Here is a 26,738-nt window from a genome sequence, read left to right on the forward strand (position 1 = left end):
AGGAGAGGAGCCTTGGGAGTTAGGTCCTGAAACTAAAAAGACAGGCCAGCTCCCCAAAGGGACTGACCTAGGCAGCAGGATGTAAGGCAGAGTAGGCCCTGCAACTTTCAAACCACTTCCCCAACTCTTCCTCGCCTGAAAGACTAGGTAGACTCTCCCAGCTTTGGCAGAAGTCTCCTGGCCTTTGGGCTGGGGGGGGGCTTGTGTGAGAAAGTGGGTTTCTGTTGCAGTAACCCCCCCCCTTTTTTTGCCTAATAGCTGATGCACTTTTCCTTGTTGTGCCCTGGGCTCCTGCCAATCAGGTGCCCAGGGCCTGTGTTCCTTCCCTAAAATACAAACTCCAAATTGACAAACCCTGGCCACATGTCAGCCCCTAGTAAATGGTACCCTAGGTACCCAGGGCCTTGTGACCAGGGAAGCCTCTAAGGGCTGCAGCACTCATTGTGCCACCCTTAGAGGCCCGGTACCCTTACACACACACACTGCCTTTGCAGGCTGAGTGTCTGGGCACAGGACAAAACAAAGAGTCGACATGGCACACATCTCTGTGTGCCATGCCCATCACCTACACTGCCAAGGCATATGTCAGCCACCCCTCTGGCTGGGTGCCTTATGCCTATGGTGTGGGCACAGGAGCAGGAGCCCTGTGCCCCTACAGTACCCAGGTCCATTCCCGGGCACTGTAAGTACAGTGCTGCCATTTACAAGTACATGGTGCTGAGAGCTCGTCAAACACGAGCTCCACAGCACCATAATGGCAACCCTGAAGACTGGGAAGTTTGGTCTCAAACTTCTCAGCACATTAAACCCGCACTGATGCCAGTGTGGGATTTAATGTACTAAGCACCCCAGAGGGCATCTTAGAGATGCCCCCTTACAGCTAACCTGCAATCCACGTCTGCTCTGAGGCTGCCCAGGCTGCCACACAGCAGACACGTTGCTGGACCCCTGGGTGGGAGAGCCCCTGCTCTCCCGGGCCTGCAACAATGCACGTCCTGGGTGAGGTGATAAATCTCCTCCCCCAGGATGAGCCAAGGGAAGCTTCAAAGGCATGCCGCCTCTTGGAGATTCCCCAGGCCTCTGCAACCCCCCACTCTGGAGGGAAGCTTGGCCGGAAACCCCATACAAGGACAGGGAATGTGCCAGCCTGCCCACCCCACCCCTCAGGTGGGGGAGGCGAGGTGAAGCACATCTCCGGGCTATCGCCATCTTGAGGATGGGGGCCCTACCCTATCAGGATTAGGCTACTGCCCCCCTCCCACAGGAGAGAGGCAGGATAGGGGGTGTACCCACCCCAGGACAAGGACCCATTGGTCCCTGGCCTTCACCTACCTGTAACGCCCCTAAATCTAGTATTTAGGGGCACCCTGAACCTTCCTTCGACAGATTCCAGATAGAAAACTACAAGAAGAGCAAGAAGAACAAGGACCTGCCCTGCAGCTGCTAAAAAGAGAAGAAGACACCAACTGCTTTGGCCCCAGCCCTACCGGCCTGTCGACTCTCGAACCTGCACCAGCGCGGCATCTCTCGTGGCCAGCAACCTCACCAACCCCGGAGGACCTGGCTACCTGTTGGCTCTAAGCCCCTGGGTCTCCCATGAGTAGAGGCTCTACTCAAGAAACCTATTTTTAACCCTGGGCAGCAGCCCGGAACCGCGGACCCAACACACTCTGCACCAGCCAAGCCTGGCCAGTGCCGGAGTGGACAAAGACCCTGAGGACGACCCCACGGCGACTGTGACCCCGAGTCCGGCACCCAAGGACCCCCCTCGACATTCCGGAAGAAGCCTGCAGCCTCAGAACCGAGTGCCACCCCAACCGCGATCAACCAGAGGGTAAGATTTCCGACATCAAAAGGCACCCCTGCACCCGGCGCCCTGCGGCCCCCTGTGCCCAATCCCGGGGTACCCACCTAACCTACAACTACCCAACTTACCTCTCGAAGTGGTGGTGGCACCTGAAGCATCCTCGTCCCCGAGCCTGCAGCCTTTTTCCAAACCGGAACATTCCCATTGATTTCCATTGAGCGCCCGAAGGCTCAAAAGCACCCTGCACCCAGCCGCCCGAGTGGCCCTGGCAGTGCCCTCTCTACACTAACCTACTTCCCCACTTGCCCTGAGTAAGTGACCAGGAGCCCAGCTCCCACAGCCGCGTGGCTTGCCAGACAGCAGCCACCAACCAAGGCCCCCCTATCCCTCATAGGATAACATTGGGCCTAACTCTCTCTGCACCCGGCCGTCCTGAAACCGCTGAGGGTGAACCAACTGTACCTACCTGACACTGGGGGACCCCTGAGTCCATGCCCGGAATTTCAACTCTGCCAGTCAAGTGCTTACCCTTAAACCGCTAACTTCATTTTCCTCATAGGGTAACATTGACTGGCTTTTTCTTCAAAAATCTTCTAAGTGTGAACTTTTCAAAACTGCAAAAATTCACCACAAATCAGCCAAGTGACAAAAACGAATTTACTCACCTGCTCCTAGGTGAGCCTCCAGTGCTGGATCTTGGTGCCCAGCCCTGACCCTGAAAAGTGTTCACAACTATACTTACCTCTAACTCATTTTTCTCCCATAGGAAACCATTGTCTGCTTTTCTGTGAAATTTCTTCTAAGTGTCTATTTTTGCAAATTTGAAATATTCTTTTAAAATCGTACCACTTCTGCAAACGAAATTACTTACCTGTTTTTGATAAGGACCCCAGTCCTGGGTCTAGGTACCCAGTCCTGGATTACTAAAGTAACGATAAAGTACTCTACCTGCAATTTGAATTTCTTGCCATAGAGATCCATTGAATGTTTTCTTTGAAATATTTTCTAAGTGCTAACTTTTGAAATAGCTAAATATTATTTAAAAATCATTACAGTTATTAAGTCGACTTTCATCACTTGATTCTGAATACTGACCCAAGGCTGGATCTAGGAGCCAGACCTGGAATTCCAAAAGTAATCTGAAAAGTAATTAATTACAAATAACCTGAATTTACCATTGAGCTCAATGCATTGTTATGTTTAGGAAATAGGATTGTTTATTGCAACCAACTGTGACTGTTTATATAAATGTATTGCTTAAGACAAAAGTATTGATATTCAACCTCTCATTCTGAGAAAGTATATTTTTATCCCCTTTGTGGTTCTAAAAATAAAACAAGCATATATGTTATATATATAAACCATTGGCCTAGAGTTCAGTTATTGAGTGTGTGAAACCATTTGCTGACTGAGTGTGTACAATAAATGCTTTACACTGTCCTCTGGTACTGCCTTACTGCTCGACCAAGCTACCACTTTTGAGAGTAAGGTCATACCTGACTTTGACCTCTATCAGCCTCTGGGGGACTGTGGACTCTGTACACCCTGTACCTATTAGGGAACAGTATATACAGAGCCACTTTCTCACAGGTAGTGCAGTGGTGTTTTTGTAGTATTGGAGGTAGTTCTGAGGGTAGTGTTTTAGGGTTTAGGGTAGTGCAGTGGTGTTTGGGTAGTGTAGGGGTAGTGGTGGGGGTAGTGTTTTAGGGTTTAGGGTAGTGCAGTGGTGTTTGGGTATTGTAGGGGGTCGTGCTGGGGGTAGTGTTTTAGTGTTCAGGGTAGTGCAGTGGTGTTTTTGTAGTGTAGGGGGTCGTGCTCGGGGTAGTGTTTTAGGGTTTAGGGTAGTGCAGTGGTGTTTGTGTAGTGTAATGGGTCACGCTGGTGGAAGTGTCTTAGGGTTTAGGGTAGCACAGTGGTGTTTGGGTAGTGTAGGGAGTCGTGCTGGAGGTAGATGTAGGGTTTAGGGTAGTGCAGTGGAGTTTGTGTAGTGTAGGGGTCATGCTGGGGGTCGTGTATCAGAGTTTACGGTAGTGCAGTGGTGTTTGGTTAGTGTAGGGGGTAATTTGGATAGTGTTTTAGGGTTTAGGGTAGTGCAGTGGTGTTTTTGTAGTATTGGAGGTAGTTCTGGGGGTAGTGTTTTAGGGTTTAGGGTAGTGCAGTGGTGTTTGGGTATTGTAGGGGGTCGTGCTGGGGGTAGTGCTTTAGGGTTTTGGGTAGTGCAGTGGTGTTTGTGTAGTGTAGGGGGTTGTGCTTTGGGTATATGTATGGTTTAGGGTAGTGCAAAGGTGTTTGGGTAGCGTAGGGGGTCGTGCTAGTGGTAATGTTTTAGGGTTTAGGGTAGTGCAGTAGTGTTTGTTTAGTGTAGGGGTCATGCTGGGGGTTGTGATTTAGGGTTTAGGATAGTGCAGTGGTGTTTGGGTAGTGTAGGGGGTAGTGCTGGGGTTAGTGTTTTAAGGTTTAGGGTAGTGCAATGATGTCTGGGTAGTCTAGGGGGTTGTGCTGGGGGTAGTGGTTTAGGGTAGTGCAGTGGTGTTTTTGTAGTATAGCGGGTAGTGTTTTAGGGTTTAGGGTAGTGCCGTGGTGTTTGTGTAGTGTTGGGAGTCGTGTTGGGGGTAGTGTTTTAGGGTTTAGGGTAGTGCAGTGGTGTTTGTGTAGTGTAGGGTGTCATGTTTTAGGGTTTGGGGTAGTGCAGTGGTCTTTGGGTAGTGTAGGGGGACGTGCTGGGGTAGTGTTTTTGGGTTTAGGGTAGTGCAGTTTTGAGTGGGTAGTGAAGGGGGTCGTTCTGGGGTAGTTTTTTAGGGTTTAGGGTAGTGCAGTGGTATTTGGGTAGTATAGGGGTTTGTGCTGGTGTTGTGCTTTAGTGTTTAGGGTAGTGCAGTGGTGTTTGTGTAGTATAGGTGGTTGTGCTGGGGGTAGATGTAGGGTTTAGGGTAGTGCAAAGGTGTTTGGGTACTGTAGGGGTTGTGGTGGTGGTAATGTTTTAGGGTTTAGGATAGTGCAGTGGTGTTTGTGTAGTGTAGGGGGTCGTGCTGGGGATAGTGTTTCAGAGTTTAGGGTAGTGCAGTGGCATCCGATCTTAACCTAGATCTACACTCAAAAATCGACAGTGGGCTTAAGGGCAAATCGAGATTCACTCCACCGATACAAGGCCTGAATTTTGTTGATAAGTTCCAACATAATGTGATGCAAGACCTGTACAAAATGGAGGATAGATTTCATTCAAAGCGTAGGTTTCACAAGCAAAACATCACAATGGAAGAGAGGTTAGCTGTAGAGACTCTTAGAACTAATGACTCCCTTGTCATCCGAGGGGCTGACAAGGGAGGCAACATAGTGCTAATGAACCATCAGGACTATATGTCAGAAATAGACAGACAGCTTAGTGATACCTCTACATACGTTAAGCTTAGTAGTAATCCAATCAAAAAAACGAGAGAGTTTATACACTGTGAATTGAAACGTTGGAATGATTTATGTCTGATATCAGATTTGGAAACCAAATACCTCTATAATGATGCACCATCATATCCGTGCATATACTGCCTTCCCAAAATTCATAAGGGAGGGGACTTCCCGCCAGGAAGACCTATCATTGCGGGCATTGGATCCCCAACAGAAAAAATCTCAGAGTATATTGATGTTTTTCTGCAGCCCTTGGTGATGAATCTCCCTTCATTTATTCAGGATACTGGGGACGTCCTGAATAAAATAGCAGATGTAGACTGGGTAGATGGGCACTATCTGGTTACTATGGATGTGTGCTCGTTGTATACTAGCATACCAGGACATCTTGGTTCGATTGCGGTCCAGCACTTCTTAGAGACCAGATCAATAGAAACTTATGAACATTCGAAAATGTTATTGGAAATTATAGATCTAGTTCTAAATAACAATATTTTTTTACACAATGGTAATTGGTTTCGTCAAATAAGAGGTGTGGCCATGGGGGCAAAATTTTCGCCCTCATTGGCCAATCTATATATGGGACAATTCGAACAGGTACACATATGGCGCAAAGGGCCAGCAAGTCTGACCAATAACATATTATATCTAGGAAGATATATAGATGATCTACTAATGTTTTGGTCAGGTAACATTGAAGATTTGGAACTATTCTTCCAACATCTGAACGACAATCCCTTTAATCTTAGTTTTACCAAGGAACAAAGTGCTACTAGTATTAATTTCTTGGACATTACTATTGTAGTAGATAATGGCAGGTTGTTATCAATACCTTTCAGAAAGTCTACTGCATGCAATGCTTTGTTGCATGCAGAAAGTTCTCATCCTATCTCGCAGATTAGATCCATCTCCTTTGGAGAAATGGTTAGAACAAAAAGAAATTGCAGTGACACAACAAGACTAAATGAAGAACTATTACTAGTTGAAAAAAGATTCATGGTTAGAGGCTATGATAAGAGTCTAATTGGGAAAGCACGTGATAAAATTGACAAAATTAACAGTCAATCTTTAAGGAACAAAAAGAATAGGAAAAAAACATCTAACCTGAATAGAATTAGATTTGTAACACCTTACTCGCAAGTAAGTACGGAACTATACAAAATTCTTAAAAAACATTGGCACCTCCTTTTGGAGGATCCAAGCTTACACGAAAGGGTAGGTTTAAAACCGTCAATTACCTTTAAAAAAGGCAAAACATTAAAACAGACATTATGCCCTAGTTATATTCCACCATTAAAAGTTGGTACATGGTTACCCACTGCTCCAAAGGGTTTTTACAGGTGCGGGATGTGCAGTGTGTGCTGTTTCGCACTAAATAAAACTATGGAATTTGGATACAACACCTCCAAAAAATACATGATCGAACACTTCATTAACTGCAATACAACCTATGTTGTTTATTGCATTAAATGTTTTTGTGGTAAGATTTACATTGGCAGCACTGTGAGACCCCTTAAAGACAGAATTCAGGAGCATGTGAGGGCGATAAGAAATAAAAACACAGACTATCCCCTAGCGGTCCATTTTCTCAACTGCCATCAAAACATGGAGAAAGTTAACATAGGATTTCATGGCATTGATGTGGTGCCGGTTAGTCAAAGAGGTGGCAATAGGACATTAAGATTACGTCAGATCGAGAGCAAATGGATCATATCCCTTCGGGCAGTGGAACAGGGAATAAACATTGATAAAGAACTATTTGAATTTCTCTGAGGAACTACTTGTTTGGATACTGGTGGGACATGTTATGCAGAATTGAAAGTATTAACGTAAGCAATGTATGAAGACAATGTAGACGGATGAAAGAACATATTGGCATAGGTTTATAAAAATGTATTTTCAGTATGGGGACATGTTTACACAGCAAGTGTCGGTAACTCTTGTGGTTACAAATCACATACATTTAATAATTTCATCAGATTTTCAATACAAGAAAATTGTGAAATACATTTTAATAATATCAACCAATAGTAATATGATGAAAACAGTGGATTGAATTGGTGCAAATAAAAGCCTAAGTATGTGCTTTCTCAAATACTGAACCCAACTGTCAACAAGAGCTGTTATGTAATATCCAAGACACTAATTGGGAGGCTCAGAACATCAGACTTTAACAGGTGGGAATTCTTCTAAATTTAAGAGGGACCCATTAGAAACAATGTCACACCTATCAGTAATATACTTAATTGATGCTTATACAATATAAGCGAAATTAACTTTGAACATGACAAGAAATTAATTCAGGAGATTTGAGATGACAGCTGTATTGGGTATAAGACAAATACAGCATTGGGAATTGTGCTCAGTGTTACACACACATATCATCTTGAGTTATAGGTTAATGTGGGAAGCTCAAGATGGCCGCCGTTTCCGATTGAACTGATGTAACACTCACGACTACACTCAAGCCACTACACCTAGTCATAAACGTGGTTTTTCTGTTTACATATGGTCCTGTCTGGGCGCGTTGTTTATGCACATTGGGGATGCTTAGTCTCCCCTTCTTTTAGTAGTATGGAGCTGATAGACTCAATAAATGAAGAGAACTTGGGAAGCCTAATATGGCCGCCTTATTTGCATCAAAGACATGCAATACCGATGACTTGGTCCTTTGTTGATTTTTGATAATGGACGCTCGCCGTAACCCATAAAAAACAGATGGTGCTGGGCGCGTGGATCGCCGGGACTTTGGAAGCACTGGGACGTTTTTCATAACTTGCGCGGTAAGCTGGCCTGTTATTTAATAATGCTTGATACGTTTTTGTCGTGCATGAACTGAGGGAACGATAGTACAATATAGGAATCGCTGACTCTCATGATCGGTAGTAATTCAGCATTTAGAAGTGCTTGGACTGAGAGCTAAACATGAGGTGCTATTGGAGTGAACGCAAGCAGAATACCTAAAACCGCTTACTGACCCAGTGATTTGAAGGAGAGACATATAAACTTATAGGAAGTGGATACCAAATAATAGGGATTTTGTCTGAAGAACATGAATCGTACTACTGACGTCTTGGGCAAATTAGCATTGTATATTAAAGAGACAAATATGTTTGTTGTATTTGATGCCTAGAAGGTATGGTTGTAGGGCAGCATTTACACATATAACTTGTTTGTGAGACGTTTTGGTGCTACATAGAATATAAACAGAGTAAATTTGATGAGAATGGACTCATTTCTAGTCGGTAATCTTGATTTGTTTTTACTAAGAAGGGTGGCCCAACCATTGATCGACATATATACTACTTTCTCTGTTATAGGTGGAACTTATCAAGGCTCCTACAAACATGTGATATGAAAGATTGGACTACCACAAAAGTCATATGAAATAGATAAAATACAATACAGTTTCAAGGTGGGTGCGCGACGTGCATTCTTGAGGAATGCTATAGAATATACACAGAGCCTAATGAAGGATTTTGCACATTTTTTAATATGTGGTTACTTACATTGTCATTTTAGCGTCCCTAGTAGCTTGACATACGTGTTTGACTGGAATAGATACTCAATAAACACTGATGGTCAGATTTGGACCGACGGTCCTATATAACTGTGGTGAGAATAATTCCGTTTACTCAAATTACGCCTTGGTCACGGGTGCCATCATCTCTTAATTAAACTTGTAACATGAACACTGGATCAGCGTTTTAGTGGTTGTCACGTAACTTTTCATGACTTCTTTTATGATCTCAGTCTTATTTAGAAGGTGTGATATTGTGTAAATTTGGGTCTTCTCAATTTTTTGCACTCTATAGGAGTACTTTTATACTGATCAGGGTAACTATTTAAAGATACCCAGAAATGTTTCTGTCTTGGATTTCACATAGGGGTGATTGGTGGTGTTGGTCTATTTATACTATTCTGCTTTAAATTATTGAATCACTGAAAAAAAGAATTCTTTTTCTCTGATTTTGTTATATTCCTATCAGTAGAAAATATGTTTTATAAAAAAGATAATTTTATCTATCTGTATATATTTATATGCGACAACATATGTTTTTATGTATAATTTGCAGCCTTGAGGAAGCCCTGTTCAGGGCGAAACGCGCGTCGGCTGGCTGCTATATGTCCATAAAGAGAAATAAAAGTACCGTCTGAATGATCTACAGCGACTAATCGAAAATTCTTTTCATGTGAAATAATGAAATGATGTTATGATACATATTGGATTATAGTAACATGCATGGTGTGCCTTTGAGTCTTATTCTAAATAATTTGTGTATTGTAGGGGTTAGTGTTTTCAGGTTTAGGGTAGTGCAGTGGTGTTTTTGTAGTGTAGGGGGTCGTGCTGGGGGTAGTGTTTTAGGGTTTAGGGTAGTGCAGTGGTGTTTGTGTAGTGTAGGAGGTCGTGTATTAGGGTTTAGGGTAGTGCAGTGGTGTTTGGGTAGTGTAGGGAGTCGTGCTGGTGGAAGTGTTTTAGGGTTTAGAGTGGTGCAGTGGTGTTTGGGTAGTGTAGGGGGTCATGATGGGGTAGTGTTTTATGGTGTAGGGTAGTGCAGTGGTGTTTGGGTAGTGTAGGGGGTCATGCTGGGGGTAGTGTTTTAGGGATTAGGGAAGTGCAGTGGTGTTTGTGTAGTGTAGGGGGTCTTCCTTGGGGTAGTGTTTTAGGGTTTAGGGTAGTGCAGTGGTGTTTGAGTAGTGTAGGGGGTCGTGCTGTGGGTAGATTTAGGGTTTAGGGTAGTGCAGTGGTGTTTGGGTAGTGTAGGGAGTCGTGCTGGTGGAAATGTTTTAGGGATTAGAGTAGTGCAGTTATGTTTGGGTAGTGTAGGGTGTCGTGCTGGGGGTAGACTTTTAGGGTTTAGGTTAGTGCAGTTGTGCTTGTGTAGTGTAGGGGGTCGTGCTGGGGTAGTGTTTTAGGGATTATGGTAGTGCAGTGTATTTTTTGTAGTGTAGGGGGTAGTGTTTGAGGGTTTAGGATAGTGCAGTGGTGTTTGTGTAGTGTAGGGGTTCGTGTTTTACGTTTTAGGGTAGTGCAGTGGTGTTTGGGTAGTTTAGGGGGTCGTGCTGGGGGTAGTATTTTAGGGTTTAGGGTATTGCAGTGGTGTTTGTGTAGTGTAGGGGTTCGTGCTGGGGTAGTGTTTTAGGGTATAGGGTAGTGCACTGGTGTTTGGATAGTGTAGGGTGTCGTGCTTGGGGTAGTGTTTTAGGGTTTAGAGCAGTGCAGTGGTGTTTTTGTAGTGTAGGGGGTCGTGCTGGGGGTAGGGTTTTAGGGTTTAGGGTAGTGCAGTGGTGTTTGTGTAGTGTAATGGGTCATGCTGGTGGAAGTGTCTTAGGGTTTAGGGTAGCGCAGTGGTGTTTGGGTAGTGTAGGGGGTCATGCTGGAGGTAGATTTACGGTTTAGGGTAGTGCAGTGGAGATTGTGTAGTGTAGGGGTCATGCTGGGGGTCGTGTTTTAGCGTTTACGGTAGTGCAGTGGTATTTGGGTAGTCTAGGGGGTAATTTGGGTAGTGTTTTAGGGTTTCGGGTAGTGCAGTGGTGGTTTTGTAGTATTGGAGGTGGTTCTGAGGGTAGTGCTTTAGGGTTTAGTTTAGTGCAGTGGTGTTTGGGTAGTATAGGGGTAGTGCTGGGGGTAGTGTTTTAGGGTTTAGGGTAGTGCAGTGGTGTTTGGGTATTGTAGGGGGTCGTGCTTGGGGTAGTGTTTTAGGGTTTAGAGCAGTGCAGTGGTGTTTTTGTAGTGTAGGGGGTCGTGCTGGGGGTAGGGTTTTAGGGTTTAGGGTAGGGCAGTGGTGTTTGTGTAGTGTAATGGGTCATGCTGGTGGAACTGTCTTAGGGTTTAGGTAGCACAGTGGTGTTTGGGTAGTGTAGGGGGTCGTGCTAAAGGTAGATTTAGTGTTTAGGGTAGTGAGTGGAGGTTGTGTAGTGTAGGGGTCATGCTGGGGGTCATGTTTTAGCGTTTACGGTAGTGCAGTAGTGTTTGGGTAGTGTAGGGGGTAATTTGGGTAGTTTCTTAGGGTTTAGGGTAGTGCAGTGGTGTTTTTGTAGTATTGGAGGTAGTTCTGAGGGTAGTGTTTTAGGGTAGTGCAGTGATGTTTGGGTAGTGTAGGGGTAGTGGTGGGGGTAGTGTTTTAGGGTTTAGTGTAGTGCAGTGGTGTTTGGGTATTGTAGGGGGTCGTGCTGGGGGTAGTGTTTTAGGGTTTAGGGTAGTGCAGTGGTGTTTTTGTAGTGTAGGTTGTCGTGCTGGGGGTAGGGTTTTAGGGTTTAGGGTAGTGCAGTGGTGTTTGTGTAGTGTAATGGGTCATGCTGGTGGAAGTGTCTTAGGGTTTAGGGTAGCACAGTGGTGTTTGGGTAGTGTAGGGGTCATGCTGGGGGTCGTGTGTTAGCGTTTACGGTAGTGCAGTGGTGTTTGGGTAATATAGGGGGTAATTTGGGTAGTGTTTTAGGGTTTGGGGTAGTGCAGTGGTGTTTTGTAGTATTGGAGGTAGTTCTGAGGGTAGTGTAGGGGGTCGTGCTAGTGGTAATGTTTTAGGGTTTAGGGTAGTGCAGTGGTGTTTGTTTAGTGTAGGGGTCGTGCTGGGGGTAGTGATATAGGATTTAGGATAGTGCAGTGGTGTTTGGGTAGTGTAGGGGGTAGTGCTAGGATTAGTGTTTTAAGGTTTAGGGTAGGGCAGTGATGTTTGGGTAGTCTAGGGTGTTGTGCTGGGGTAGTGGTTTAGGGTAGTGCAGTGGTGTTTTTGTAGTATAGCGGGTAGTGTTTTAGGGTTTAGGGTAGTGCTGTGGTGTTTGTGTAGTGTAGGGAGTCATGCTGGGGGTAGTGTTTTAGGGTTTTGGGGTGGTGCAGTGGTGTTTGTGTGGTATAGGGGGTCATGTTTTAGGGTTTAGGGTAGTGCAGTGGTCTTTGGGTAGTGTAGGGGGACGTGCTGTGGTAGTGTATTTGGGTTTAGGGTAGTGTAGTGAGTGGGTAGTGAAGGGGGTCGTGCTGGGGGTAGTGTTTTAGGGTTGAGGGTAGTGCAGTGGTTTTTGTGTACTATAGGGGTTTGTGCTGGGGTAGTGTTTTAGGGTTTAGGGTAGTGCAGTGGTGTTTGTGTAGTGTAGTTGGTTGTGCTGGGGTAGATATAGGGTTTAGGGTAGTACAAAGGTGTTTGGGTACTGTAGAGGTCATGATATTGGTAATGTTTTAGGGTTTAGGGTAGTACAGTGGTGTTTGTGTAGTGTAGGGGGTCGTGCTGGGGGTAGTGTTTTAGGGTTTAGGGTAGTGCAGTGGTGTTTGTGTAGTGTAGGGGGTCGTGTATTAGGGTTTAGGGAAGTGCAGTGGTTTTTGGGTAGTGTAGGGGGTCGTGCTGGGGGTAGTGTTTTTGGGTTTAGGGTGGAGCAGTGGTGTTTGGGTAGTGTAGGGGGTCATGATGGGGTAGTGTTTTATGGTGTAGGGTAGTGCAGTGGTGTTTGGGTAGTGTAGGGGGTCATGCTGGGGGTAGTGTTTTAGGGTTTAGGGAAGTGCAGTGGTGTTTGTGTAGTGTAGGGGGTCTTCCTTGGGATAGTGTTTTAGGGTTTAGGATAGTGCAGTGGTGTTTGGGTAGTGTAGTGTGTCGTGCTGGTGGAAATGTTTTAGGGATTAGAGTAGTGCAGTTATGTTTGGGTAGTGTAGGGGGTCGTGCTGGGGTAGTGTTTTAGGGATTATGGTAGTGCAGTGTTTTTTTGTAGTGTAGGGGGTAGTGTTTAAGGGTTTAGGATAGTGCAGTGCTGTTTGTGTAGTGTAGGGGTTCGTGTTTTACGTTTTAGGGTAGTGCAGTGGTGTTTGGGTAGTTTAGGGGGTCGTGCTGGGGGTAGTGTTTTAGGGTTTAGGGTATTGCAGTGGTGTTTGTGTAGTGTAGGGGTTCGTGGTGGTGTAGTGTTTTAGGGTATAGGGTAGTGCACTGGTGTTTGGATAGTGTAGGGTGTTTTGCTGGGGGTAGTGTTTTAGGGTTTAGGGTAGTGCAGTGGTGTTTGAGTAGTGTAGGGGGTCAGGCCGGGGGTCGTGTTTTAGCGTTTACGGTAGTGCAGTGGTGTTTGGGTAGTGTAGGGGGTACTTTGGGTAGTGTTTTAGGGTTTAGGGTAGTGCAGTAGTGTTTTTGTAGTATTGGAGGTAGTTCTGAGGGTAGTGTTTTAGGGTTTAGGGTAGTGCAGTGATGTTTGGGTAGTGTAGGGTTAGTGCTGTGGGTAGTGTTTTAGGGTTTAGGGTAGTGCAGTGGTGTTTGGGTATTGTAGGAGGTCATGCTGGGGGTTGTGTTTTAGCCTTTAGGGTAGTGCAGTTGTGTTTGGGTAGTGTAGGGGGTACTGCTGGGGTAGTGTGTTAGGATTTAGGGTAGTGCAGTGGTGTTTGGGTAGTGTTGGGGTAGTGCTGGGGATTTTTTGTTTTAGGGTTTAGGGTAGTGCAGTGGTTTTTGTGTAGTGCAGGGGGTCGTGTATTAGGGTTTAGGGAAGTGCAGTGGTGTTTGGGTAGTGTAGGGGGTCATGCTGGGGGTAGTGTTTTTGGGTTTAGGGTTGTGCAGTTGTGTTTGGGTTGTGAAGGGGGTCGTGCTGGTGGAAGTGTTTTAGGGTTTAGAGTGAAGCAGTGGTGTTTGGTTAGTGTAGGGGGTCATGATGGGGTAGTGTTTTATGGTGTAGGGTAGTGCAGTGGTGTTTGGGTAGTGTAGGGGGTCATGCTGGGGGCAGTGTTTTAGGGTTTAGGGAAGTGCAGTGGTGTTTGTGTAGTGTAGGGGGTCTTCCTTGGGGTAGTGTTTTAGGGTTTAGGGTAGTGCAGTAGTGTTTTTGTAGTATTGGAGGTAGTTCTGAGGGTAGTGTTTTAGGGTTTAGGGTAGTGCAGTGATGTTTGGGTAGTGTAGGGGTAGTGCTGGGGGTAGTGTTTTAGGGTTTAGGGTAGTGCAGTGGTGTTTGGGTATTGTAGGAGGTCATGCTGGGGGTAGTGTTTTAGGGTTTAGGGTAGTGCAGTGGTGTTTTTGTAGTGTAATGGGTCATGCTGGTGGAAGTGTCTTAGGGTTTAGGGTAGGGCAGTGGTGTTTGGGTAGTGTAGGGGGTCGTTCTGGAGGTAGATTCAGGGTTTAGGGTAATACAGTGGAGTTTGTGTAGTGTAGGGGGTCATGCTGGGGGTCGTGTTTTAGCCTTTAGGGTAGTGCAGTTGTGTTTGGGTAGTGTAGGGGGTACTGCTGGGGTAGTGTGTTAGGATTTAGGGTAGTGCAGTGGTGTTTGGGTATTGTAGGAGGTCATGCTGGGGGTAGTGTTTTAGGGTTTAGGGTAGTGCAGTGGTGTTTTTGTAGTGTAATGGGTCATGCTGGTGGAAGTGTCTTAGGGTTTAGGGTAGGGCAGTGGTGTTTGGGTAGTGTAGGGGGTCGTTCTGGAGGTAGATTCAGGGTTTAGGGTAATACAGTGGAGTTTGTGTAGTGTAGGGGGTCATGCTGGGGGTCGTGTTTTAGCCTTTAGGGTAGTGCAGTTGTGTTTGGGTAGTGTAGGGGGTACTGCTGGGGTAGTGTGTTAGGATTTAGGGTAGTGCAGTGGTGTTTGGGTATTGTAGGAGGTCATGCTGGGGGTAGTGTTTTAGGGTTTAGGGTAGTGCAGTGGTGTTTTTGTAGTGTAATGGGTCATGCTGGTGGAAGTGTCTTAGGGTTTAGGGTAGGGCAGTGGTGTTTGGGTAGTGTAGGGGGTCGTTCTGGAGGTAGATTCAGGGTTTAGGGTAATACAGTGGAGTTTGTGTAGTGTAGGGGGTCATGCTGGGGGTCGTGTTTTAGCCTTTAGGGAAGTGCAGTGGTGTTTGTGTAGTGTAGGGGGTCTTCCTTGGGATAGTGTTTTAGGGTTTAGGATAGTGCAGTGGTGTTTGGGTAGTGTAGTGTGTCGTGCTGGTGGAAATGTTTTAGGGATTAGAGTAGTGCAGTTATGTTTGGGTAGTGTAGGGGGTCGTGCTGGGGTAGTGTTTTAGGGATTATGGTAGTGCAGTGTTTTTTTGTAGTGTAGGGGGTAGTGTTTAAGGGTTTAGGATAGTGCAGTGCTGTTTGTGTAGTGTAGGGGTTCGTGTTTTACGTTTTAGGGTAGTGCAGTGGTGTTTGGGTAGTTTAGGGGGTCGTGCTGGGGGTAGTGTTTTAGGGTTTAGGGTATTGCAGTGGTGTTTGTGTAGTGTAGGGGTTCGTGGTGGTGTAGTGTTTTAGGGTATAGGGTAGTGCACTGGTGTTTGGATAGTGTAGGGTGTTTTGCTGGGGGTAGTGTTTTAGGGTTTAGGGTAGTGCAGTGGTGTTTGGGTAGTGTAGGGGGTACTTTGGGTAGTGTTTTAGGGTTTAGGGTAGTGCAGTAGTGTTTTTGTAGTATTGGAGGTAGTTCTGAGGGTAGTGTTTTAGGGTTTAGGGTAGTGCAGTGATGTTTGGGTAGTGTAGGGTTAGTGCTGTGGGTAGTGTTTTAGGGTTTAGGGTAGTGCAGTGGTGTTTGGGTATTGTAGGAGGTCATGCTGGGGGTTGTGTTTTAGCCTTTAGGGTAGTGCAGTTGTGTTTGGGTAGTGTAGGGGGTACTGCTGGGGTAGTGTGTTAGGATTTAGGGTAGTGCAGTGGTGTTTGGGTAGTGTTGGGGTAGTGCTGGGGATTTTTTGTTTTAGGGTTTAGGGTAGTGCAGTGGTTTTTGTGTAGTGCAGGGGGTCGTGTATTAGGGTTTAGGGAAGTGCAGTGGTGTTTGGGTAGTGTAGGGGGTCATGCTGGGGGTAGTGTTTTTGGGTTTAGGGTTGTGCAGTTGTGTTTGGGTTGTGAAGGGGGTCGTGCTGGTGGAAGTGTTTTAGGGTTTAGAGTGAAGCAGTGGTGTTTGGTTAGTGTAGGGGGTCATGATGGGGTAGTGTTTTATGGTGTAGGGTAGTGCAGTGGTGTTTGGGTAGTGTAGGGGGTCATGCTGGGGGCAGTGTTTTAGGGTTTAGGGAAGTGCAGTGGTGTTTGTGTAGTGTAGGGGGTCTTCCTTGGGGTAGTGTTTTAGGGTTTAGGGTAGTGCAGTAGTGTTTTTGTAGTATTGGAGGTAGTTCTGAGGGTAGTGTTTTAGGGTTTAGGGTAGTGCAGTGATGTTTGGGTAGTGTAGGGGTAGTGCTGGGGGTAGTGTTTTAGGGTTTAGGGTAGTGCAGTGGTGTTTGGGTATTGTAGGAGGTCATGCTGGGGGTAGTGTTTTAGGGTTTAGGGTAGTGCAGTGGTGTTTTTGTAGTGTAATGGGTCATGCTGGTGGAAGTGTCTTAGGGTTTAGGGTAGGGCAGTGGTGTTTGGGTAGTGTAGGGGGTCGTTCTGGAGGTAGATTCAGGGTTTAGGGTAATACAGTGGAGTTTGTGTAGTGTAGGGGGTCATGCTGGGGGTCGTGTTTTAGCCTTTAGGGTAGTGCAGTTGTGTTTGGGTAGTGTAGGGGGTACTGCTGGGGTAGTGTGTTAGGATTTAGGGTAGTGCAGTGGTGTTTGGGTAGTGTTGGGGTAGTGCTGGGGATTTTTTGTTTTAGGGTTTAGGGTAGTGCAGTGGTTTTTGTGTAGTGCAGGGGGTCGTGTATTAGGGTTTAGGGAAGTGCAGTGGTGTTTGGGTAGTGTAGGGGGTCATGCTGGGGGTAGTGTTTTTGGGTTTAGGGTAGTGCAGTTGTGTTTGGGTTGTGAAGGGGGTCGTGCTGGTGGAAGTGTTTTAGGGTTTAGAGTGGAGCAGTGGTGTTTGGTTAGTGTAGGGGGTCATGATGGGGTAGTGTTTTATGGTGTAGGGTAGTGCAGTAGTGTTTGGGTAGTGTAGGGGGTCATGCTGGGGGCAGTGTTTTAGGGTTTAGGGAAGTGCAGTGGTGTTTGTGTAGTGTAGGGGGTCTTCCTTGGGGTAGTGTTTTAGGGTTTAGGGTAGTGCAGTGGTGTTTGAGTAGTGTAGGGGGTCGTGCTGGGGGTAGTGTTTTCGGGTTTAGGGCAGTGCAGTGGTGTTTGTGTAGTGAAGGGGGTCGTGCTGGGGGTAGTGTTTCAGGGTTTAGGGTAGTGCAGTGATGTTTGTGTAGTGCAGGGGGTTGTGCTGGGGGTAGATTTAGGGTTTAGGGTAGTGCAGTGGTGTTTGGGTAGTGTAGGGAGTCGTGCTGGTGGAAATGTTTTAGGGATTAGAGTAGTGCAGTTATGTTTGTGTAGTGTAGGGGGTCATGCTGGGGTAGTGTTTTAGGGATTGTGGAATGGAATGGAATGGAATGAGGATTTGTAAAGCGCGTTGGCTACCCAGGGGCGTCCCAGCGCTGTAAAGAGCTTGAGCTGAGCCGGAGAGGCTGGAATAGGGGGGGCTTGGTGAAGTTTTAAACCAAAGTTTTGCTGAATAGCCAGGTTTTAAGAATCTTCCGGAAGGTGAGAAGGTTGGGTTCAGACCTGATATGGAAGGGGAGGGAGTTCCAGATCCTGGCTAGGTTGAAGGAGAGCGAGCGGCCTCCGCATTTGGCCTTCCTGATGCGTGGTACTGAGGCAAGGTGGGAGGTCGCAGATCTGAGGGAACGGGTAGGCTGGTAGGCTTTCACAAGGGGGGAGTTGATGGAGGGACCTGTTCCCCAGTAAGAGCGGTGTGCGATGCACATGCTCTTAAATTCAATTCTGGATCTCACCGGGAGCCAGTGAAGATCTCTCAGTCTGGCTTTTACTGAGGTTCGGCGGGGAATATCCAGGAGAATTCTTGCCGCACAGTTCTGAATGACCTGGAGTTTGTTGAGTGTGGATTGAGGTGCTCCAAGATATAAGGCGTTTCCACAGTCGAGGCGGGAGAGGATCAATCCTTGAACCATAATTTGTCTCGAGTGGAATGGAAGGAGAGGAAGGGTTTTACGAAGCAGTCTCATCAGCCCGAAACAGGTGGCAGCGAGCTTGGTGGCCTGATGGTTAAAGGAAAGAGTGTGGTCAAGCCAGATGCCTAGGCTCTTGATTTGCTCCTTGGGTTGCGGGGGACTCCCTAAACAGAGAGGCCAGATAGGGTCAATGGTTTTTGCGATGTTATTTCCAAGGAGCATTATCTCTGTTTTGTCCCCGTTAAGTTTAAGACAAGAGCCAGACATCCAGGTAGCAACTGCTTCCATGCATTTGTGTAAACTGTGATAAGAGTTAAGGGGGGGTCCAGCGCTACCACTAGCTGCGTGTCGTCCGCGTAAGTAACGATCTTCACCCCAAATGGGCGGACGACATCAGCTAGGGGGCGTAGATAGACATTAAAAAGGGTAGGGCTCAGGGAGGAGCCCTGAGGCACTCCACAATTAAGAGGTCTACTGGCAGAAGTGAAATCCCTCTCAAAAACCCTGAAGGATCTATCTGTCAGAAAAGATCTCATCCATCTGAGTGCAGTCCCTGACAATCCTATTCCTTCTAACCGATGGAGAAGGATATTATGATTAACAGTGTCGAAGGCGGCACTTGGGTCGAGTAGGACGATGGCCGTGGACCCGCCATCGTCCAAGATCCTTCTTGCCTCCTCCGTCACTGCAATCAATGCCGTCTCCGTTCCGTGACGGGGCCTGAAGCCGGTCTGGGAGAGATCTAGTATGTTATTGGCTTCCAGGAAGTCAGTGAGAACGGAGTTGACATGCTTCTCGAGAAGCTTACTGAGCCATGGTAGAAGGGAGATGGGTCGGTAGTTGGTGGGGTTAGATTGTTCGAGACTAGGTTTTTTTAATAGAGCTTTGACCATTGCTCTTTTCCATAGAGGAGGGACAGTACCAGTATGGAGTGAGGAGTTGAGCAGGTCTAGAACAGTGGGCAAGATCTGATGGGTGATCTGGGTGAGAGTACTGGGAGGAGCTGGGTCAGTGGGTGATCCAGATTTAACCTGTCCCATAAGTTTTTCCAGTTTAGTAAGTTCTAAGGGAGGAAAGTTATTGAGAGCGTGAGGAGGAACTGTCGTGCAGCCTGAGTTGACAGAATCTGTGGGCAAAGTGACAGGGTGGGGGAAAGAAATGTTGATGGTTTCTATTTTCTGGTAAAAAAACTCAGCTATTTCCTCACAATGGGTCTGAGTATTGTTATGATGCTTTGGTGCCTCCGGTAGTTGCAAAAGGGTCTTGGCTATTCGATAGATCTCCTTGGGTTTGGACGCGGCATTCTCAATCTTGAGTTCGAAATATTTAGCCTGAGCTAGGTGAATGTCCGCTTTGTAGTTTTTAATTGCTGTTCTATAGCTCAATTTATCTGATGGGAGGGAGCTGAGGCGCCATTTCCTCTCCAGTCGTTTACATACACGTTTGGCCTCTCGTAGTTCATTCGTGTACCACGGGGATGTAGGATTGCCCCGCTTAGGATGGGAGTTTTTTAGTGGTAATACTGTATCTAGGGAGCTGGTGATCCACGTGTTATAGTTATCATTATCTTGAGTGGGGGTAGATGTGTGAGTGGGTTTGGTACCTTGTAGGAGATCCTCCCATTCAGGTAGGTGGAGTTTAGACCAATTGCGTGATCGTTGAGTCATCGGGGGTTTGGGGGGGAGATGACGAGGCAGGGTCCAAGTGAGCGGGATAAGGAAGTGATCAGACCAGGGAAGGGGAGAAGGTTTTCCAATGTGAAGGTTTTTACAGTTACTAAAGACGGGATCTAAGAGGTGTCCTTTTAAGTGAGTGGGACCAGTGACACGTTGGTGCAGTTCGAGGGCGCTTAAGCTTGAGGATAGTTCTCTTGCTATAGAATCATTTGGGTCATCCAGGTGGATGTTAAGGTCACCGAGAATAGTGAAATTGGCAGCGCTAACTGCAAGACTTGCTGCTATCGAGGCAAGGTCTGAAAGAAACTGCCTTTGTGGTCCAGGCGGGCGGTATATAAGCATACCCGAGAAGGTATGGGTGGCGCTGAATTTTATAAAAAAAGGAAGACATTCACAGTCAGGGAATTTTACAGGGGTACTGGTGACAACATAATCTGATTTGTAGATTATAGCTAGACCACCGCCAATGCCTTTTTTTCGGTCAAGGCGGAGTATTTGATAGCCAGGAGGAAGTGCTTGCACTAGATCAGGTTCAGAGTATTCCTGTAACCATGTCTCTGTGGCGAAAAAGACGTCTGGGTTTATCTCCTCCAACAGTAAAGAGATTTCCGTAGAATGTTTAGGAAGCGAACGGCAGTTAAGCAAAAGCATAGAGAATGATGTCGCTTTCTTTACGCCATGAGAGAGGTGGAAGCCACACTGATTACAAGCGGAATGTTGGGTAGAGGGATCCCAAGCGTGTAAACAGGATGGCCCAACTGTCTGGTTTAGTTGGCGAAGGAGCTGCGGGTGGTAGGTAATGGTATGGCATAATGATTGAGCAGGGGGGGTGGCCCCTGGCCACGGTCAGTCGCGGACGGGCGCAGACGGGCTTGGCTTAGGCGCGCCTTTGGCGCGCAAACGTCGGGCCCGCTGCGCTCGCCCGCTGCGCGACTGGAATATGCACATTGTTTATACCACTCCGGGGTTGTGGCCCAGGGGGCGTGGCCTAAAAAAGGGGCGTGGCCTCCGCTCGTGGCGCGAAGGAGAGATTGCAATGGGCATGTAGCGTCAGCGCTGGCTCTGCTGCGACTGGCAACTAGTTTCCCCAAAGTAAGTGGCTTTTAAAAACACAAGTTATTCTGTGACAAGTTTAAAAACACAAGTACATCTGTGATGAAGAGTTTTGGGAAATGTGGTTCCTCGCTCCCGGCTTCCGCCTCAGGAGCTTGACTCTAAGCTTTTACCTGGCGACCTGAATCGGCGTCTTTAGTAGGAGTCGGCTTGGGGGCGTGGCCTAAAAAGGGGGCGTGGCCTCTGCTCGTGGCACGAAGGAGAGATTGCAATGGGCGTGTAGCGTCAGCGCTGGCTCTGCTGCGACTGGCAACTAGTTTCCCCAAAGTAAGTGGCTTTTAAAAACACAAGGTATTCTGTGACCAGTTTAAAAACACAAGTACATCTGTGATGAAGAGTTTTGGGAGCCCTGAATCGGCGTCTTTAGTAGGAGTCGGCTTGGGGGCGTGGCCTAAAACAGGGGCGTGGCCTCTGCTTGTGGCGCGAAGGAGAGATTGCAATGGGCGTGTAGCGTCAGCGCTGGCTCTGCTGCGACTGGCAACTAGTTTCCCCAAAGTAAGTGGCTTTTAAAAACACAAGTTATTCTGTGTCAAGTTTAAAAACACAAGTACATCTGTGATGAAGAGTTTTGGGAAATGTGGTTCCTCGCTCCCGGCTTCCGCCTCAGGAGCTTGACTCTAAGCTTTTACCTGGCGCCCTGAATCGGCGTCTTTAGTAGGAGTCGGCTTGGGGGCGTGGCCTAAAAAAGGGGCGTGGCGCGAAGGAGAGATTGCAATGGGCGTGTAGCGTCAGCGCTGGCTCTGCTGCGACTGGCAACTAGTTTCCCCAAAGTAAGTGGCTTTTAAAAACACAAGTTATTCTGTGACAAGTTTAAAAACACAAGTACATCTGTGATGAAGAGTTTTGGGAAATGTGGTCCCTCGCTCCCGGCTTCCGCCTCAGGAGCTTGACTCTAAGCTTTTACCTGGCGCCCTGAATCGGCGTCTTTAGTAGGAGTCGGCTTGGGGGCGTGGCCTAAAAAGGGGGCGTGGCCTCTGCTCGTGGCGCGAAGGAGAGATTGCAATGGGCGTGTAGCGTCAGCGCTGGCTCTGCTGCGACTGGCAACTAGTTTCCCCAAAGTAAGTGGCTTTTAAAAACACAAGTTATTCTGTGACATGGTAGTGCAGTGTTTTTTTTGTAGTGTAGGGGGTAGTGTTTAAGGGTTTAGGATGGTACAGTGGTGTTTGTGTAGTGTAGGGGTTCGTGTTTTACGTTTTAGGGTAGTGCAGTGGTGTTTGGGTAGTTTAGGGGGTCGTGCTGGGGTAGTGTTTTAGGGTTTACGGTATTGCAGTGCTGTTTGTGTAGTGTAGGGGTTTGTGCTGGTGTAATGTTTTAGGGTATAGGGTAGTGCACTGTTGTTTGGATAGTGTAGGGTGTTTTGCTGGGGGTAGTGTTTTAGGGTTTAGGGTAGTGCAGTGGTGTTTGAGTAATGTAGGGGGTTGTGCTGGGGTAGTGTTTTCGGGTTTAGGGCAGTGCATTGCAGTGGTATTTGGGTAGTGTAGGGGGTCAGGCTGGGGGTCGTGTTTTAGCGTTTATGGTAGTGCAGTGATGTTTGGGAAGTGTAGGCGGTACTTTGGGTAGTGTTTTAGGGTTTAGGATACTGCAGTGGTGTTTTTGTAGTATTGGAGATAGTTCTGAGGGTAGTGTTTTAGGGTTTAGGGTAGTGCAGTGGTGTTTGAGTATTGTAGGTGGTCGTGCTGGGGGTAGTATTTTAGGGTTTAGGGTAGTGCAGTGGTGTTTTTGTAGTGTAGGGGGTCGTTCTGGGGGTAGTGTTTTAGGGTTTAGGGTAGTGCAATGGTGTTTGTGTAGTGTAATGGGTCATGCTGGTGGAAGTGTCTTAGGGTTTAGGGTAGCACAGTGGTGTTTGGGTAGTGTAGGGGGTCGTGCTGGAGGTAGATTCAGGGTTTAGGGTAGTACAGTGGAGTTTGTGTAGTGTAGGGGGTCATGCTGGGGGTCGTGTTTTAGCCTTTAGGGTAGTGCAGTGGTGTTTGGGTAGTGTAGGGGGTACTGCTGGGGTAGTGTGTTAGGATTTAGGGTAGTGCAGTGGTGTTTGGGTAGTGTTGGGGTAGTGCTGGGGATTTTGTTTTAGGGTTTAGGGTAGTGCAGTGGTGTTTGTGTAGTGCAGGGGGTCGTGTATTAGGGTTTAGGGAAGTGCAGTGGTGTTTGGGTAGTGTAGGGGGTCGTGCTGGGGGTAGTGTTTTTGGGTTTAGGGTAGTGCAGTTGTGTTTGGGTTGTGAAGCGGGTCGTGCTGGTGGAAGTGTTTTAGGGTTTAGAGTGGAGCAGTGGTGTTTGGGTAGTGTAGGGGGTCATGATTGGGTAGTGTTTTATGATGTAGGGTAGTGCAGTGGTGTTTGGGTAGTGTAGGGGGTCATGCTGGGGGTAGTGTTTTATGGTTTAGGGAAGTGCAGTGGTGTTTATGTAGTGTAGGGGGTCTTCCTTGGAGTAGTGTTTTAGGGTTTAGGGTATTGCAGTGGTGTTTGTGTAGTGTAGGGGTTCGTGCTGGTGTAGTGTTTTAGGGTAAAGGGTAGTGCAGTGGTGTTTGGATACTGTAGGATGTTTTGCTGGGGGTAGTGTTTTAGGGTTTAGGGTAGCGCAGTGGTGTTTGAGTAGTGTAGGGGGTCGTGCTGGGGTAGTGTTTTCGGGTTTAGGGCAGTGCATTGCAGTGGTGTTTGGGTAGTGTAGGGGGTCAGGCTGGGGGTCGTGTTTTAGCGTTTATGGTAGTGCAGTGGTGTTTGGGTAGTGTAGGCGGTACTTTGGGTAGTGTTTTAGGGTTTAGGATAGTGCAGTGGTGTTTTTGTAGTATTGGAGATAGTTCTGAGGGTAGTGTTTTAGGGTTTAGGGTAGTGCAGTGGTGTTTTTGTAGTGTAGGGGGTCGTTCTGGTGGTAGTGTTTTAGGGTTTAGGGTAGTGCAATGGTCTTTGTGTAGTGTAATGGGTCATGCTGGTGGAAGTGTCTTAGGGTTTAGGGTAGCACAGTGGTGTTTGGGTAGTGTAGGGGGTCGTGCTGGAGGTAGATTTAGGGTTTAGGGTAGTGCAGTGGAGGTTGTGTAGTGTAGGGGTCATGCTGGGGGTCATGTTTTAGCGTTTACGGTAGTGCAGTGGTGTTTGGGTAGTGTAGAGGGTAACTTGGGTAGTGTTTTAGGGTTTAGTGTAGTGCAGTGGTGTTTTTGTAGTATTGGAGGTAGTTCTGAGGGTCGTGTTTTAGGGTTTAGGGTGGTGCAGTGGTGTTTGGGTAGTGTAGGGAGTCGTGCTGGGGTAGACTTTTAGGGTTTAGGTTAGTGCTGTTCTGCTTGTGTAGTGTAGGGGGTCGTGCTGGGCTAGTGTTTTAGGGATTATGGTAGTGCATTGGTTTTTTTGTAGTGTAGGGGGTAGTGTTTTAGGGTTTAGGATAGTGCAGTTGTGTTTGTGTAGTGTAGGGGTTCGTGTTTTACGTTTTAGGGTAGTGCAGTGGTGTTTGGGTAGTTTAGGGGGTCATGCTGGGGGTAGTGTTTTAGGGTTTAGGGTATTGCAGTGGTGTTTGTGTAGTGTAGGGGTTCGTGCTGGTGTAGTGTTTTAGGGTATAGGGTAGTGCACTGGTGTTTGGATAGTGTAGGGTGTTTTGCTGGGGGTAGTGTTTTAGGGTTTAGGGTAGTGCAGTGGTGTTTGAGTAGTGTAGGGGGTCGTGCTGGGGGTAGGGTTTTCGGGTTTAGGGCAGTGCATTGCAGTGGTGTTTGGGTAGTGTAGGGGGTCAGGCCGGGGGTGGTGTTTTAGCGTTTACGGTAGTGCAGTGGTGTTTGGGTAGTGTAGGGGGTACTTTGGGTAGTGTTTTAGGGTTTAGGGTAGTGCAGTGGTGTTTTTGTAGTATTGGAGGTAGTTCTGAGGGTAGTGTTTTAGGGTTTAGGGTAGTGCAGTGATGTTTGGGTAGTGTAGGGGTAGTGCTGGGGGTCGTGTTTTAGGTTTTAGGGTAGTGCAGTGGTGTTTGGGTAGTTTAGAGGGTCGTGCTGGGGTAGTGTTTTAGGGTATAGGGTAGTGCACTGGTGTTTGGATAGTGTAGGGGGTCGTGCTAGGGGTAGTGTTTGAGGGTTTAGAGTAGTGCAGTGGTGTTTGAGTAGTGTAGGGGGTCATGCTGGGGGTAGTGTTTTCGGGTTTAGGGCAGTGCATTGCAGTGGTGTTTGGGTAGTGTAGGGGGTCAGGCTGGGGGTCATGTGTTAGCGTTTACGGTAGTGCAGTGGTGTTCCGGTAGTGTAGGGGGTACGTTGGGTAGTGTTTTAGGGTGTTGGGTAGTGCAGTGGTGTTTTTGGAGTATTGGAGGTAGTTCTGAGGGTAGTGTTTTAGTGTTCAGGATAGTGCAGTGGTGTTTTTGTAGTGTAGAGGGTCGTGCTGGGGTAGTGTTTTAGGGTTTAGGTTAGTGCAGTGGTGTTTGTGTAGTGTAATGGGTCATGATGGTGGAAGTGTCTTAGGGTTTAGGGTAGCACAGTGGTGTTTGGGTAGTGTAGGGAGTCGTGCTGGAGGTAGATTTAGGGTTTAGGGTAGTGCAGTGGTGTTTGTGTAGTGTAGGGGGTCTTCCTTGGGGTAATGTTTTAGGGTGTAGGGAAGTGCAGTGGTGTTTGTGTAGTGTAGGGGGTCTTACTTGGGGTAGTGTTTTAGGGTTTAGGGTAGTGCAGTGGTGTTTGTGTAGTGTAGAGGGTAACTTGGGTAGTGTTTTAGGGTTTAGGGTAGTGCAGTGGTGTTTTTGTAGTATTGGAGGTAGTTCTGAGGGTAGTGTTTTAGAGTTTAGGGTGGTGCAGTGGTGTTTGGGTAGTGTAGGGAGTGCTGGTGGAAATGTTTTAGGTATTAGAGTAGTGCAGTTATGTTTGGGTAGTGTAGGGTGTCGTGCTGGGCTAGACTTTTAGGGTTTAGGTTAGTGCTGTTCTGCTTGTGTAGTTTAGGGGGTCGTGCTGGGCTAGTGTTTTAGGGATTATGGTAGTGCATTGTTTTTTTGTAGTGAAGGGGGTAGTGTTTTAGGGTTTAGGATAGTGCAGTGGTGTTTGTGTAGTGTAGGGGTTCGTGTTTTACGTTTTAGGGTAGTGCAGTGGTGTTTGGGTAGTTTAGGGGGTCGTGCTGGGGGTAGTGTTTTAGGGTTTAGGGTATTGCAGTGGTGTTTGTGTAGTGTAGGGGTTCGTGCCGGTGTAGTGTTTTGGGGTATAGGGTAGTGCACTGGTGTTTGGATAGTGTAGAGTGTTTTGCTGGGGGTAGTGTTTTAGGGTTTAGGGTAGTGCAGTGGTTTTCGAGTAGTGTAGGGGGTCGTGCTGGGGGTAGTGTTTTCGGGTTTAGGGCAGTGCATTGCAGTGGTGTTTGGGTAGTGTAGGGGGTCAGGCTGGGGGTCGTGTTTTAGCGTTTACGGTAGTGCAGTGGTGTTTGGGTAGTGTAGGGGGTACTTTGGGTAGTGTTGTAGCGTTTAGGGTAGTGCAGTGGTGTTTTTGTAGTATTGGAGGTTGTTCTGAGGGTAGTGTTTTAGGGTTTAGGGTAGTGCAGTGATGTTTGGGTAGTGTAAGGGTAGTGCTGGGGGTAGTGTTTTAGCGTTTAGGGTAGTGCAGTGGTGTTTTTGTAGTATTGGAGGTTGTTCTGAGGGTCGTGTTTTAGGGTATAGGGTAGTGCACTGGTGTTTGGATAGTGTAGGGGGTCGTGCTAGGGGTAGTGTTTTAGGGTTTAGAGTAGTGCAGTGGTGTTTGAGTAGTGTAGGGGGTTATGCTGGGGGTTGTGTTTTCGGGTTTAGGGCAGTGCATTGCAGTGGTGTTTGGGTAGTGTAGGGGGTCAGGCTGGGGGTCATGTTTTAGCGTTTACGGTAGTGCAGTGGTGTTTGGGTAGTGTAGGGGGTACTTTGGGTAGTGCAGTGGTGTTTGGGTAGTGCTGGGGGTAGTGTTTTAGGGTTTAGGGTAGTGCAGTGGTGTTTGGGTATTGTAGGGGGTCGTGCTAGGGGTAGTGTTTTAGTGTTCAGGATAGTGCAGTGATGTTTTTGTAGTGTAGGGGGTCGTGCTGGGGGTAGTG

At 47.3% G+C, this 26,738-nt stretch overlaps 1 protein-coding gene across 3 annotated transcripts in view; it reads left to right on the top strand.

Annotated features, from left to right (window-relative positions):
- The first annotated feature begins 7,865 nt into the window (after window positions 1-7,865).
- The window catches only part of LOC146871099 (uncharacterized), a 215,460-nt gene continuing 196,587 nt past the window's right edge, over window positions 7,866-26,738 (top strand). For 2 of the 3 annotated variants that reach the window (XR_014980335.1, XR_014980337.1), the window contains exons 1-2: window positions 7,866-7,992; window positions 8,530-8,624. Coding sequence is in view for 1 of the 3 variants with exons in the window: in XM_085650266.1 (XP_085506392.1) it covers window positions 8,788-8,824 (37 nt within the window). In the remaining 2 variants the exon portion in view is untranslated. Of the gene's footprint in view, window positions 7,993-8,529; window positions 8,625-8,731; window positions 8,825-26,738 lie in introns of all 3 variants that reach the window. The other variant, XM_085650266.1, reaches the window with a different exon arrangement.

This window comes from Triturus cristatus, chromosome 1_1 (assembly GCF_964204655.1).
Source record: "Triturus cristatus chromosome 1_1, aTriCri1.1, whole genome shotgun sequence".
NCBI lineage: Eukaryota > Metazoa > Chordata > Amphibia > Caudata > Salamandridae > Triturus > Triturus cristatus.